General features: G+C 38.6%; 1 protein-coding gene and 1 pseudogene across 2 annotated transcripts in view; both read left to right on the top strand.

The window, feature by feature from the left end:
* Lta4h (leukotriene A4 hydrolase) overlaps positions 1–12306 on the top strand; it is a 46503-nt gene extending 34197 nt beyond the window's left edge. Inside the window, exons 15-19 of one of the 2 annotated variants that reach the window (XM_076853222.2) lie at positions 4665–4719; positions 6371–6466; positions 8471–8553; positions 9181–9285; positions 12087–12306. In XM_076853222.2, the coding sequence (XP_076709337.1) occupies positions 4665–4719; positions 6371–6466; positions 8471–8553; positions 9181–9285; positions 12087–12204 (457 nt within the window). In that variant the 3' untranslated portion in view covers positions 12205–12306. The remainder of the gene's footprint in view (positions 1–4664; positions 4720–6370; positions 6467–8470; positions 8554–9180; positions 9286–12086) is intronic. The other variant, XM_076853223.2, reaches the window with a different exon arrangement.
* Positions 3231–3856, top strand: LOC143397167 (transmembrane protein 230 pseudogene; annotated as a pseudogene).
* Positions 12307–15720: the final 3414 nt, after the last annotated feature.

Genomic DNA, 15720 nt, shown 5'->3' with positions numbered 1-15720 from the left:
TGGTCATGTGTATTTGGAAAGCATCTTAAATGGCCAGGCTGGGAGGAGTTTGGTTTTGGGAGATACCAAGAGCTTGGGCATGGAAGAGATAACCAGAGCTCCTCATTAACCAGGAGGTCCTGGGTATTGTGAACTGTCGTGTGAAACAGGAGGTCAGAAGCTGGGGAAGGGTCATGTCAATAGTACTGTTTTTAAAGTTTGTTTTGGAAACAGGCAGATGGCATAAATCATCAGTAAATTTTTATTTATGTATTTATTTTTGATACTAAAAATTGAAAGGGGCACTTTACTAATGAGCTACATCCCCCCCCCTTTTTTTTTTTTGGTAGATGGTAGTACCTTTGTTTTATTTATTTATTTTTATGTGGTGCTGAGGATTAAACCCAGTGCTTCACACATGCTAGGCAAATGGTCCACCACTGAACTACACCCCCAGCCCCAGAAACTTCTAACGTCTACAATAAGTCACCAAAATAATGCTTTTTTCCCCTAACACTTCCTAGTTTAAGAAGTGCCATCAATACATTATCTTCTTACCAGAGATCATGAGGGCCTGAAGTAATGCAAGGCTAATGGGGAAAAAAAAAAAAAAAAAAGAAGAACTGAGATGGGAAATGTTTCAGGGGTAGAATCTATTGGCAGCTGATTGACCATGGTGAACAAAGTAGGAATTAAAACTGATGGGGCAAAGAGGTCTTAGTTGAAGATTCAGTCCAATCCAATACACATTGAGAAACAGGCACTATTATGATGGATGATGAATAAGGAACCCACAGTAAGTATTTCTAAAATATTTAAATATTTATTAAGTGCTATAGATGAGAAAATATTAATTTTAAGTAGTTCCGGATTTGGACATCAGCCCAGAGATGATTTAACAAAGAATAATACTAGAAGTAAAGCGTAGAACCTTAGTGGATCTTCATTTGAGAGCTAGGAAAGAGAAAAGATATGAACAAAATTGGCTAAAATCAAAAGGAGCTTGCAGATAGTAATTTGAAAGTGATAGAGTGGGCAGCAATGTAGTGTATTGTAAAAATAGGAGGGAAAAGGAACCAGAGGGAAAAAAAACATTGAATTTAAAGTTAGAAATCTTTTCAAAGACTTTTAGTTTCAGTGGCCTGATTGGAGCAAAAGAGAGTTGCAGACAGTTGAGTGAATCAACTGTTGGCCATTGGTTTGAAATTTAAAAAAATCTGGGTGAAAAATAAGTTCTTAAAGGGTATTTCTCTGATACCACCATTGCTATGGGATCCTTTTTGATTAGTTCATTCTCTATCCCTGAATATTACTTCCGTGTCATACCAAAGTGCTAGAGGAACCCTGGAATCATTTATACACCCAGGGATCTTATAAAGAAAGATTCTTTGAAAACCCTAAACCACAGAAAATACTTTGCTCCATTGGAGCACAGAATGTTGGTTTCCAAGTCCACTGATCTTTATGTACTCTCATCACTTGTCTATATTGAAATGTCTTCTCAGGTCTATCCACTCACTGCACCACCAACCCTCTAGTTCAAACCCATGTCATCACCTCCGCCTGGAAAACTGCTCTGGCTATGCACTTGTGTCCCTCTGCCCCTCCCTATCCTCCACACAGAGCTAGTGCAAACCTTCAAGCACACACCTGTATTGTGCCATCCCCTGCTTAGCAATCTTCACAGGCATCCTGTTGGTTTGGGGCTAAGGCTAATCCTGTAATGGACACTACAAGGGTCCTGACACTCTGCTCCTTTTGCTTCAGTCAGAATGGCAGTTTGGGGATCTCTCAAAATTCTCCACACTCGCTTGGACATAGGCCCTGAATCACACTATTCTTTCCACCTCAGGCCTCTTTGCTCAGTTAATTGCAATCTCAGCTTAAGAACCATTCCTCATGGAAGCATCTCTTGACCTCTGTGACCAGGTTGGATCTCCCATTCGAGAGCTTCTTGGTGCTGGGTATCGCCTCTTTATCGTGGTTGTCACGGTTTTAACTTTACACTTATTCGTGTGACTGTGAAAGCCTTTCCCTTCACAACACTGTAAGGCTCATCTCTGATTTTGTACATTACTTTTCTTAGGGTTTTACGGTAAATAGGGGTTGCTTCTTTTCCTTGGGCTTATCCTTAACTCAGTTCTTTTAATTACACTGAGAAGAAAATTTCAGGATACTAAGCCAAAAGTTTCCCTCTGTCCTGTTGTTGTTTAAGAAATCATTGCTGAAGAATATTGTCATAGAAGGTGATTTACTGTCTGAGGCCTTGAGAACCTCTGATCCCTCTTGTTCTTAAAGGCAAACACAGTGGTTTGCGTACTTCCACAGCCTGACTACTGCATGAAGATAAACTAGTTGCTGCTTCAGAAGAAGGAGGTGTGTTGCCCTCTCTGTTCTGTCCCCTAGGAAAGAACAGGAAACCCAGTCTTTAAAGCAGATCTAGTAGTAACTCCTAATTAAAACTTCACTTCTCTTAGGCCCCAAGTGGCAGGTGTTTCCCTGTTCTCTAAAGATGTTTCACAGCAAGCAAGCCTGATTTATGAACAAAAAGGGATGTTTCACAAGAATTTGGCACACGTTACGTGTTCTATTGTTGCAAAATGTACAGTTTATTTCCTAAGATGGGAGTATACATATATTGGTATAACTCAGTTTGCTTAATTCTTTTAAATCACAGTGTAATTCTCTTAAATAGTCTTCATTCACTTTCTTCTGAAAATGAAGGAATGCAGTCATTACACAATGATTTTGGCTTTCTCAAGGGTCTAGCATATGGAATAGTGCCTGTTATCTAGTGGGTACTTGCCAGTCTGCTGGTTGATGAGAAGGCTGGAACAAGAGAAAGTAAAATCCATGAGAATGGGACTTTGTGTTGTGCCTCATGTTATCTTGAGTGCCTAGATCTGTTCTTGCCAGAGAGTGAATGCTAAGTGTGCTCCGTAGACTCCAACTACTTTGCCATGCACTCCTTGAGCATGTCACAGCCTTGTCCTGGGTGTTGCTTTGGTATTCCCTCAGGATAGTCAGACATTTCCTTCATGTCTACTTGGATCTTTAAGTTCTTAGATAATGCCATAATACTTCAAGTCAGGTCAGAAATTTCCACTTCCAGTGGCAGGCTGGTGCTTGCTGGGGTGGAGGTTAGGTTGGCTGTGCCATGAGGCCTGGGATGCCTGGTGTCCATGGGCAAGTTCCCTGCTAGCCCCAGTCTTGACGTGGTGCTCGGACTGTAGCTGTGTCCGCGTGTTCTGATGCCTTCTCGTACTAATCTGACTACTGGAATCACCAGTAGTAAAGTAAAATACTCAAGGCGCTCCAGCACAGATGATGGCTACATTGGCCTTCAGTTTAAGAAAGCCCTCCTAAGATCCCTTATAAGGGTATAGCACTTGCCACTGTGCTATTTTTGATCGGCGCCTTTCTCATTATCATAGGCTCCCTCCTGTTGTCAGGCTACATTAGCAAAGAGTGGGCAGACCGGTCTGTTCCTGTCCTGATCATTGGCATTCTGGTGTTCCTGCCAGGATTTTACCATCTGCTCATCACCTACTATGCAGTTAAAGGCTACAAGGGTTACTCCTCCGATGATATTCCAGACTTTAATGACTAACACTTCAGCCCTAAGACAAGTCACAGTGGGACTGAACCCAGGTTTAAAATATTGATCAGAAACTATGCGTAAGGGCTGAGGAATTATGCAGTTTTCAGATGTTTGACAAAACAATGGCCAGAGTTTATGAGTCCATCCCAAAAATGTTCCCTGAGCTTACTTAGCTAATTAGGAAACAATGTGTTTTATCTGGCCCTGGCAAAACCCACATGAATTTGTATCATGGAAGAATAGCAATGCTAATTATCTGGGAAAGCAGAAGATTATTTTGTAGTGGAAAGTGTTACCATTCCTTCCTTCTTTAGAGTTAGCATTTCTTTTAAATAGTCTTCATTGTCAATTTGTTATTGTAGCAAATGGAAGAGTGTGGTATGTCTGATTTCTTAGTTACTAAGTAATTTATTTTTTAAATATCAAAAACTCTTATCCCCTACACTTAACTCTACCTTCACATTCTGGTGGAAGACCTCCATAAAATCACATATTAGTGTGGACCCATCTGTAATATTTTTTACTTTTTTCTTAGTAACAGGAAACAGGAATTTTTAAAGCCACAGAGTAAGTTTTCAAAGAATAAGCTCTATCTCTGATAACCAATCCTTGGTCAGGTCTGATCTTGTTTCCCAATGGGTTGGCTTGCATATAATTTGGGTCATTCTGTCCTTTGTAGATCAAGATGTTCTATATATCATGCCTTTAAAGACTGGACTTTTGGCTGTTCCCTAATGAAAACTGAAGATAAATTGTTGCTACTTAGAGTGTATAACCCTATTGCTAGCACCTGGTACTATAGTGTCATTCTGCTGAAGATCTCAAGACTTGACTTGGATCCCTGGAGAACCACATCCTTAGGTTGATTCTGTTTCTTTGCTTGAAAAAAGTAACTTACATTCAAACCAAATTAAAATGTCAGAATAAAAAAAAAATTCCTATTTCCTTCACTTTGTAGTTGTTTATCTTTATTTAAAAGGAACTTTGAAATATAAGTGCATTCTGTAGCTCTAACACTGCATTTATGCAAAAACGTGCACATTTATAAAATTTTAACATTTTAATATTTATTTATTTATTGCAGTTATGACATGACTCTGACAAATGCTTGTATTGCCTTAAGTCAAAGATGGATTACTGTGAGTAGTATCGTGTGATTTTTTTTTTTTTTGGGGGGGGGGGGCTCCTTTTTAAATTGTACAAATATGTCTCTACTAGTTGGGGTTGTGCTTTAAATAGTGAACAGAAAGGCTATTTGAAAGAGAAGTTTGCTCAAGCTGATACTATCTCCACCCTAAATGTATAAAATTAAGTTTCATGGGAGGAAAATTTTTTTCCTCTTAAGTCACTGATAAGATGCTACTTCAGACATAGCAATTACACATACCAAGTAAATCTAAAATGATCTTGGGTGACTGCAGTGGGAAAAATTGAGGGACTTTGCTTGTCATTAGCTTTGTTCATTTTTCTAAAAATTCCTAAAGAAGAGCTTCTTCATGTATGTATTGAAACATAACTCTTTTTTTTTTTTAAGTTGTTGATGGACCTTTATTTTGTTTACTTATATGTGATGCTGAGAATCCAACCCAGTGCCTCACACAAGCAGTCTATCACTGAGCCACAACCCCAGCCCCCTGAAACATAACTTTTTTTTAATATGTATATATTTGGTTTTTTTTAGTTGTAGTTGGACACAATACCTTTATTTTACTTATTTATTTTTATGTGGTGTCAAGGATCAAACCCAGTGCAGCACACATGCTAGATAAGTGCTCTACTACTGAGCCACAACCCCAGTCCCCTGAAATATAACACTTAAGAAAATGGAGTAAAGATGCGCCCTGGATAACTCTTTAATGGAAAATAAGAAAAAAAAAATAGCAGTAGTTTTATTCCAATTATTTGCAACAGATTTTGATGTAGCTGTTTGAAATTTGTTTTGAAACTTTATTCAACAGTATTCCTTGGCAGTCTTCATCATTCAGAATATTATACCTGGCCTGGGGCTGTAGCTAAGTGGTAGAGCACTTGCTTAGCATGGGTTCCATCCTTAGCACCAAATAAAAATAAATAAAGGCATTCTGTCCATCTACAACTACAAAAAGGAAGTTTAAAAAAAAAATGCTATACCACACATTTTTCAGGATACAGAGATGAACTTGCCTTTGGAGTGTCTGTAGTTTAATTGAAGAAGTTAGATTCTTATATAAATAAATGTCATGCTAAGCAGTAAGTGATAAGCAGCATGAGAAAGATACAGATGAAGTAATAGGAAAGAAAGTGCCTTTTCTACCCCCAGGATGGGGATTGGCATGAGGGATTGCTGCTTACAGGGCAGGATATTCCTGCTGGATCTGAATATGGCTTGGGCATGGACAAGGTGGAAGAGGACATTCTGGGTGAGAGAGAGAATGTTTAAGAAGGTTGTTATAAATTAGTTGGCATGCTTTTTGTAATGTTTCTTTACTTTGGAAACGGCCATACTTCACAAGGGGTGTTTGTGTGTGTATATATTTATTTATTTTAAAAAGAGAGTGGCCATTACTCTATTCTTGCTATTAATAGTCTTTTTTCTTAGATTTCACACATCACATTTTAGGAATTATTAGCTTTTTAAGTTAGAGTAACATAATCTCAGGATTATATAAGTAGCTCAAGCTTAAATTTATTTTGTATAATGCTCACCTGTGCATTTCTGTCTTTTTCTTAATTTTTACTTTATGACAGATAAACTAATAATATTACTAAATTGTATAAAACCAGAAATAACTAGGTAACTTTTTTTTTAAGGCCAAAGAAGAAGATGTAAATTCATTCACTGCCGCAGACTTGAAAGATCTCTCTTCTCATCAGTTGAATGAGTTTTTAGCACAGATGCTCCAGAGAGTAAGTACTAGCTCAAAAAATGAGAAATTAAAATGGACACAGAAGCACAGCATGTATGTTGTGCCTACCTTGGAAAAATATTAATGTGGAAATTCATAGGAAAAAAAGCAATTTATATAATTATTTTAAAAAGCATTTATTAAATTCCTAATATGTTTAATATTGAGATTATTACTAAAATATTTAAGAAAGACTACACCTTTGTTCTCAAAAAGCTTGTAATTTGTGGGAAGGGGAACATATATAAAATTTAGCAATAAAAGGAAATATATTTTAGTTCTAATTTGAGAGAGTTTAATTAGTACAGAAGAACTCATTTCCATTTGGGGTCATCAAGGAAAGATTTTTGAAGGAGTGAGGTTTGATTTGGAGGGAGGGAAGGAAGTATGCAAATTGGAGAGAGCATCAAGGTACCCAGTGTTGAAGAGTAAGCCGTTGGGTTGGTGAGGAAGTCAGTGAAACTATCACTGAAAAGACTGGTAAGGACCAGAATCTTAAACAAGCTAAATCAAGAAGTTTAGATTTTATTCTGGTCAGTTAGAAAGTGAAAAGGTTCTCAAATTCTTAATAGAAGAGTCACTTGATGAAGTGGTGGGTAATGAAAACTAATGTAGTGACATGAGGACCACAGAGTCGTGAAGTTGGTTGGGAGGCGTGAGGAGGGAGCTGATGTTGGGGAAGAGTCCAGGCCTGTGAGAGAGATGGTGCAGGATGAAAGCACAGGTTTTGTGACTGACTGGATTTGAGGGGTAACAGGAAATAATCCAGGCAGATTTTAAGGTAATTAAAAGAACTCATGAGACTAGAAGGTGGTGCATTTTGAATGGGGAAATAATGACTGGGTCTCTATGTATTATATTAAGGGGGATTCCAGTTTAAGAACCTCAAAGGAGATGGAGATTTCAAATAATTTCCTTTGGGATTGAAAGATGAAGAATAGGATTTTGAGGGAGCAGGGGTCTCATTGATGTAAGATACTACCAGTTTTTAGTGCATGGCGTCATCATGGTTTCATAAATTTCTATAGCACTGCTATGTGGCCTAGGACCAAGAAGAGAGAAATCCTGATGCGGTGACTTGGGAATGGGTGCAGCAAAACCTGGGTCAGGGAGCCTCAACAATGACCTTATCCAGGTGGCATACCTGGGTATATTTGAACATATCCATAGAGATGCTAATAGTCTAAATAATTTGGGGTAGGCCTGGCAGTTAGTGAGAACAGAGACCATGAGTGAGTGTGAAGTGGGTCCTGTAAGGTAAGGAGGCCGCCGCTGGAGAGGAGAGTTTCTGTCTTCTAGCAGCACCTCTGCCTGTCCTCTGCAGGCACCTTGAACTCTCTATCTGTCCAGACTAAACTCATCTCCTTTCTTTCCTTCACCCAAACTTGTCCCCCCTTTTAGTGTGTTAATAGCACAGGAAGTTCATGAGCCCCCAAAATTGTATATAGAAGTTTGTATTTTTATGGTAAATGTATTTCCCTCACTTATAGTAGAGGTGCATATTATTCATTAGCTTGCAAAGGGTCTATAACATAAAAGTTTAAGAACTGACATTTTGTAAGGATATAGGTAACTTAAAAGTGATTTCGGAGGACATATATAAAGATAAAGCCAGAGGCAGTCCGTGAGGAAAAAAATTAGGAACTATGATTTAATCTGGAGAAGTAGAAAAATTTAAGCTATATAATATGTAGAGAAATACTTGAAAGACTAGAGAGTCTGGAAGGTAATATTTATACCAAAAAGTCTGAGGAGAGTAATTCTCATTTATTTCTTTTAAGTACCTTATAAAGTAAATTATCCCTGTGTTCCTAGTAAAAACCTCCAGAGTAAGTTTGAACAAAACTTACTTTAATAAATATTTGTTTCTTTTACTTTTTATCTAACTTACTTCGCTATTATAAAATATTTAGAATTTTAATCTGGCTAAGAATTTCTCTCCAGCTCCTTTCTTCCAAGAAATCCTGTTGAAATGATACGTTATGCTTCTGTATTTTGCTCTTAGGCACCTCTTCCATTGGGGCACATAAAGCGAATGCAAGAGGTGTACAACTTCAATGCCATTAACAATTCTGAAATACGATTCAGGTACATCATTTTAACTTGTCTCTGTGGAAGAAAGCAGAACACTGATTTAAAATCTGGAGAAGGAAAGCAGAGTACGCACCAACCATGGGTCTTGAGAAATCCTTATCAATTTCCTTCATTGTTATAAATAATTATAGTGGTATTTATGTCTATAAGACAAGAATATTAATATTTTGTTAGACTTTGTTATAAGCTTTTTGCCTTAAAAAGAAAATTAGAATGAAGGATTCAGTGGTAAATGGGCTTTCTTTCTCAGCCAGCTAAATTGAATAGTTGGGAATAGTTAGAAAACTTTGATTCTGTTATAAGTTAATCTTTCTTAAATCAAATTTGTAGTGTGAGGTTTAAACAAAAGTTCAGTTCCTTGAGAAATTGCATTGATAAAGCACATGAGCACCTCTATAAGCCAAATCTTTTAAAATATGATCTTTTTTTCAAGAACCAACTCCGCTTCCTTCTCTTCTCCAGTAACTAAATTGTGTATAAATATATGGGTGTGAGATTCTCAGAATAAAGTGGTGTGCAATATGACTGTAATGGGATTATTCATCTTTACATTTCCTTTGTCGTTTCCTGTTCCTTCTTTCCTATTTTCTCTCCCATGCCCCCTAAAAATCCACCTTTCAGATGGTTACGGCTCTGCATTCAATCGAAATGGGAGGAAGCAATTCCTTTGGCTCTAAAAATGGCAACTGAACAAGGAAGAATGAAATTTACCCGACCCTTATTCAAGTAAGACCACATCAAACTGTGCTTCATATTTATACATGAAATCAGAAGAATAATCAAAAATTTTGTAAAATGCAGTGTTTAAAAATTTTTAACTTTGTTAAAGTTCATTTTTATAGATATCATTTTGGAAGAGGAATTCACACTTCTGATTGTTTAAAATTTGAAATTATTTTATTAGCTTTTTTAGAAGCATTATTATTGACCAAATAGAGTTAGACAATGATAAAAAGGATATAAATTAAAGATGGTCTTATATACAGAGAAGGATTTTTAAAAGAAATAGAAGATATTGGTGAGTAGGTATGAACACAAAAAAGTGTCTAAAACTAAATGCAAGGAGATAGATGCCAGCAGATTAGGTCAAACATTTTTTATTCAAATGTTGCTAAGAAGTGCAAGAGCAGGTTGCTTGACATATAATAAAAGATGCCTGGTGCAGGGGGGAAAGTCATATGTTGGCAGCAAGATGGAACTTAAAAATATCTTTGAAATACTTTCACTATGTATTTGGTCTATGTTCTGAAAAAAATATAATCATGACATAAATATCCATGATTAATTTGTTTTTAATTTACTTCACAAGTTTAAAATTTGGCAGCACAAGTCATCCATTTTTTTAATATGGCCACAAAATTCATATTTTAAGTAAAGTATTTCATCAAAGCATTATTATTTCACTATGGTTAGTATTTTCCTTCTCAAATTGTTTGAAATTTTCTGAAATTCTTTTTCTAAATTTACGATTTTTATACTTTTAAAATCTCGATGAAAAAATAAACTTTAAAAAGCCAATTTTTTGAAGCTGAACCCCTTTCTCTCGCCATGCACAAAAATGGATCAAAGAGCTTGATATCAAATCAGAGACTCTGCATCTGATAGAAGAAAAAGTTGGCTCCAATCTACATATTGTGGGGTCGGGCTCCAAATTCCTTAATAGGACGCCTGTAGCCCAAGAGTTAATAACAAGAATAAACAAATGGGACTTACTTAAACTAAAAAGTTTTTTCTCAGCAAGAGAAACAGTAAGAGAGGTAAATAGGGAGCCTACGTCCTGGGAACAAATTTTTACTCCTCACACTTCAAATAGAGCCCTAATATCCAGAATATACAAAGAACTCAAAAAATTAAACAATAAGATAACAAATAACCCAATCAACAAATGGGCCAAGGACCTGAACAGACACTTCTCAGAGGAAGACATACAACCAATCAACAAGTACATGAAAAAATGCTCACCATTTCTAGCTGTCAGAGAAATGCAAATCAAAACCACCCTAAGATACCATCTCACTCCAATAAGATTGGCAGCCATTATGAAGTCAGACAACAATAAGTGCTGGCGAGGATGTGGGGAAAAGGGTACACTTGTACATTGCTGGTGGGACTGCAAATTGGAGCGGCCAATTTGGAAAGCAGTATGGAGATTCCTGGGAAAGCTGGGAATGGAACCACCATTTGACCCAGCTATTGCCCTTCTTGGACTATTCCTTGAGGACCTTAAAAGAGCGTACTATAGGGATACTGCCACATCAATGATCATAGCAGCACAATTCACAATAGCTAGACTGTGGGACCAACCCAGATGCCCTTCAATAGATGAATGGATAAAATAAAATGTCGAATTTATACACAATGGAGTATTACGCAGCACTAAAAATGACAAAATCATGGAATTTGCAGGGAAATGGATGGCATTAGAGCAGATTATGCTAAGTGAAGCTAGCCAATCCTTAAAAAACAAATGCCAAATGTCTTCTTTGATACAAGGAGAGCAACTAAGAACAGAGCAGGGAGGAAGAGCATGAGGAAAAGATTAACATTAAACAGAGACGAGTGGTGGGAGGGAAAGGGAGAGAGAAGGGAAATCATATGGAAATGGAAGGAGACCCTCATTGTTACACAAAATTACATATAAGAGGTTGTGAGGGGAAAGGGGGGGGAACAAGGGAGAGAATTGAACAACAGCAGATGGGATAGAGAGGGAAGATGGGAGGGGAGGGGAGGGGGGATAGTAGGGGATAGGAAAGGTAGCAGAATACAACAGTCACTAATATGGCATTATGTAAAAATGTGGATGTGTAACCGATATGATTCTGCAATCTGTATTTGGGGTAAAAATGGGAGTTCATAACCCACTTGAATCAAATGTATGAAAGATGATATGTCATGAGCTTTGTAATGTTTTGAACAACCGATTAAAAAAAAAAAAAAAAAAGCCAATTTTTAGCTGGGGTGTGGAGCACACCTATAATCCCAGTAATTTGGGAGGCTGTGGCAGGAGGATCACAAGTTCAAAGCCAGCATCAGCAGTTTAGTGTGATGCTGTCTCTAAGTAAAATATATAAAAAGGACTGGGGGTATGGCTCAGTGGTTAAGTGCCCCTGAGTTCAATCCCTGCTACCCAAACAAAAACAAAACAAACAAAAAAAGCCAATTTTTAAAAAGATAGTTTTTAAGGTACATCCTCATACAAGACCAGTGTTTGGCCAGTAAGTGAAAGGACCTTGTTCAAATAATAAAATACTTACATGCTGCCACTCTGGCCCTTCCCTATAAAACCCCAGAATATCTGTGATCTGCCAGTTTAAGGGTCAGTTTCTGGTGCAGAGATTGGCACATGCTACCTAATAGGCCAGGATTTGTGCTTTATTTGGGTGATATTTAGCTATTCCTAACCATCACTTTTAACTTTATCTCTAATATTAACTTAATGTTTGTTTTCCCTTCCTCTGTGTGTGTGTCTGACTCTTTCTCCCTCCCCCTCTCCCTCTTTCCTCTTTCTTTCCCTTCTCTTTTGGCAGGGATCTTGCTGCCTTTGATAAGTCCCGTGATCAAGCCATCCATACCTACCAGGAGCACAAAGCAAGCATGCATCCTGTGACTGCAATGTTGGTGGGGAAGGATTTGAAAGTGGATTAAGGACCTGCCTTTTACTGATTTCCAAAATTTCCTTTTTTTTAAATTGAGTTCATGAAGAAATATAAAACTTCAGCTCATGTCATTAATAAAAATGTCTTTTTATTTGTGGTGTTTTATTGTTTTATCGGTGGCTTTGTAAATTTTCTTCCTTTTTTAAAAAATAGTGGTATATTCTTTATAAATTTTAATGAGTTTTAATCTGTTAATTTACATGGTGTAAATGTTAGAATCAGCTTCATTATCAGTTTTTTTTTCCTCCACATTTTTTACTGGTGCATTCTAGTTGTCCACAATGTTGGGATTCATTGTTACAATTTGCACACAATGTAACAATATATTGTTATTAGTTTTCTAACTATGATCACAAAATATTATATACCTGATGTTTGATCAAAGTTCTTTAATTTAAATCTGCCTTAAACCAAAAATTCAGCATGATGAGAGTTTTGCTTTTAAAATAATCTTAAACATGGACACTCACCACCCACCTGGTGCACGTTGATAGCATGAACTCCCTTACCAAACTGTAAACTCTAGCAGGAGCCTCAGCTCTCCCGCCCTGGGTTCATCTGGCTGATCTGGGAGACTTGTCAACCTTCTTAAGGGATCAGATGGGCACCCTGAGCATCAGCACCTCCATCAGTCTCTCAGGTAGCCTCCTGATAGTCGTTTAATGTGCCTCATGTGTGACCAGCTGGTGTTCTTCACATAGAACCTGCAGAATATAGAAACATACTGAAAACATCCAACTTGAACCGTAGTTAAGACCGGAATCACAGCACCCTTGTGAATGCAGTGTGGTGCCCCAAGCGCCTTGGCACACAATTTAGGAACCACAGCTGTATTGGTTAGGATTCTTCGACAGCAAGTAATGACAACCCAAGTGACTGGAAGTCACAAGGGAAGAGGGAGATTACTTAATGAGACAAGATAGAGGTTACCAGAACCCAAGGACAGGAGACTGTAGCCCATCACTACTCCTGACTCCTCCATTTTTCTGGTGCACAATGTACATCTGGATGGCCCCCGGCTCTGCTGTTTCAAATGATTCCTTCCACGTGGAGAGACCCTCTCAATTCCAAGTTCCCAGCCATGAGGCTGACCCAGTTGGGTCAACCCTGGCCACATAAACTCTAGCCAAGCAGAAAACTGTCTTCGAGTGTAAGCCTGATGGGGGTGTGACATCACCAGACTAAAGGGCTCAGACAGTGACTAGTCTTAAAATAGGAGTGAACAGGGAAGATGAGGTATTAAAATGGCAAGTTCCTGTCCCTCCTGGAATCCTCCGCCATCTCCCTTGCTCCCACTTGCCCTAGTAATGCTGTCCTTTGGGACATAGACCTTCACTGGTCTGTTTCTCAAGGCTCTCCTCTCTCTTGACTTTGCCAGGAATACCAGAGCAGAAAGGTCAGTTCAAGTCCCTGATACATAATCACATTCTGAGTGTTTAGACTCGAACAAATTCATGCACTTAAATAATGCTTTTTAAATATATATATTTTAGTTGTCAATGGACCTTCATTTTATTTGTATGTGGTGCTGAGGATCGAAGCCAGTGCCTCACACATGTTAGGCAAACGCTCTACCACTGAGCTACCACCCCAGCCCCCCCCCCCAAATAATGTTTTTTAAAGTTTCTTTTGCCATATGAGCTTAAAAGAAATGGTACTAAGCTAGTACCATTTTTCAGAAATCCCTTGGGATTCTTGAAGGATGGGGTGGAAAAGTGCTATGAAGAAGGTAGAGGGCGCTAAAGACAAACTTATCTACATACAGGCTTCCCTGGAGTTCACACTGACACTTCAGCTAACATGTTGAGTGTCTTTGTGTCAGGTCTGATACACACATGATTACGGGATGAACAAAGATAAGTAATTTCTATAGAATGTTAAAGGTTGGGGTGGGAAACCTGGGGTGCCATGCTGTACACTGTAATTCCAGCTATTGGAGAGACTGAGGCAGGAGGATCCCAAGTTCAATGCCAGCTGGACAACTTAGTGAGACCTGTCTCCAAAAGAGGCAGGGACATAGTTCAGTGGTAGCACGCTTGCCTAGAAATCTAGCATGCATAGATTTCCCCAGTATTGTGCAAAAAGGTGGACAGGAGGAGATATGCTAAAGCAGCCTAGAAAGGGGTTGCTTCACCAGCCCAGCCAAGGAAGGGTTTAGGAAAGACTGCCCTGGAGAAGAAAAGACCTGAACTGAGACTTCAGGAAAAAAGACATAGCTACCAAGCAGAAAAGTTGGGAAGTGTTGGAGGGAGGGTAACAGGATTCAATGGCTCTGCAATGTCGAGGGCCTGACTTAAATCACTGAGAGCTAGTGTCATCTTGGAATGACTCAAAAGCTGAGCTCAGCCGGGCCTGTCAGCTGGAGTACCCAGGAGTTTGGGTTTTCTTCCAGCATGGGGGTAGGTGGACATCTTATTGGTCTAAGTCTGTATGCATCACCAAACACTGTCACGAAGGAAGGGTGTATTATCTATATTTTGTTCCTAGCACCTCCCATAGAGCTTACTACATAACAGGAGTTCAAGAAATATTTGTTGCATGAATGAATGAATGGGGGCAGGCAGAGAGTAAAGATGGTCTATACCTGAGGACATTCCGTTTTCTCAGAGATGTAGATGTTAGGCTTTCCCCTGAGAGTTAGGTGAATGAAAATTCTTAGGGGAGGGGGAGCGGGGCAAAGGACAGTACTAGGAATCTGCAGGATCTCAGGACTTCTGTAGTGAAATCTTCTACCTGGGTAAACAGAGGTGGCAGTTTGTTTTGATGACCCAGGGCATAGGTTGAGGGGTGCAAAGGGCCTTGAAAATTTGTAAGAAGAGTGATTCAAGTCGGGGAGTGGAGGGAAGAAGGAACCAACCAGAGGTCAGGGTCAAGGTAAGAGAAGGTTAAAGTAGGAATGGGGGGAATTGGAAGGTTAGAAGGTTGAGTCAAAAGGTGGATTACTGGAATTTAAGATGACTTATGTGAGTCAAATTCAGGCAATGACAAATTCCAGGCCACACTCAGGAGGTGAGTGCTTGAAGGACAAGTTTCAATTACTTTCAGGAAGTTGTCCAAGAAAGAGACTATGGGTGTGGGTATGGGTGTTTGTGGGAAGTGGCTGTGTCTCTGTCCAAAGAGTCTGTTGTGGAAACACACTTTTCAGAATTTAATCTTGCAGTAATCACATCTCTATTAAATGGCTTTCTACTGAAGTCCTACTTAGTTAAAATAGTGTACAGTTTTTAATTCCTTCATACTGTCAGAATTCTTTATGCTAGGGATAAATGAATTATGTATTGGGAGCAATTATAGTGGTAATTGATTTGAGATACCCACCTAGGGAGTCTAAATATTGACAAAGCATCAAAAGTATTATGCATGTAGAAGATAGTAATCACAAACATTTCCATAGCATTCCCAATACCCAGAGGCTTTACATGCATGAACTGGCATTATCCTCCCAATGGCCCTTTGAGCTTATCTAGCACTTTCATTATTACCAGTTTACAGTGAGGAAACTCAA

The sequence above is a fragment of the Callospermophilus lateralis genome, chromosome 4, assembly GCF_048772815.1.
Source record: "Callospermophilus lateralis isolate mCalLat2 chromosome 4, mCalLat2.hap1, whole genome shotgun sequence".
Taxonomy (NCBI): Eukaryota; Metazoa; Chordata; class Mammalia; order Rodentia; family Sciuridae; genus Callospermophilus; species Callospermophilus lateralis.
Note: the sequence above shows the minus strand (reverse complement) of the source record. Positions and strands in the feature narration are given on the sequence as shown.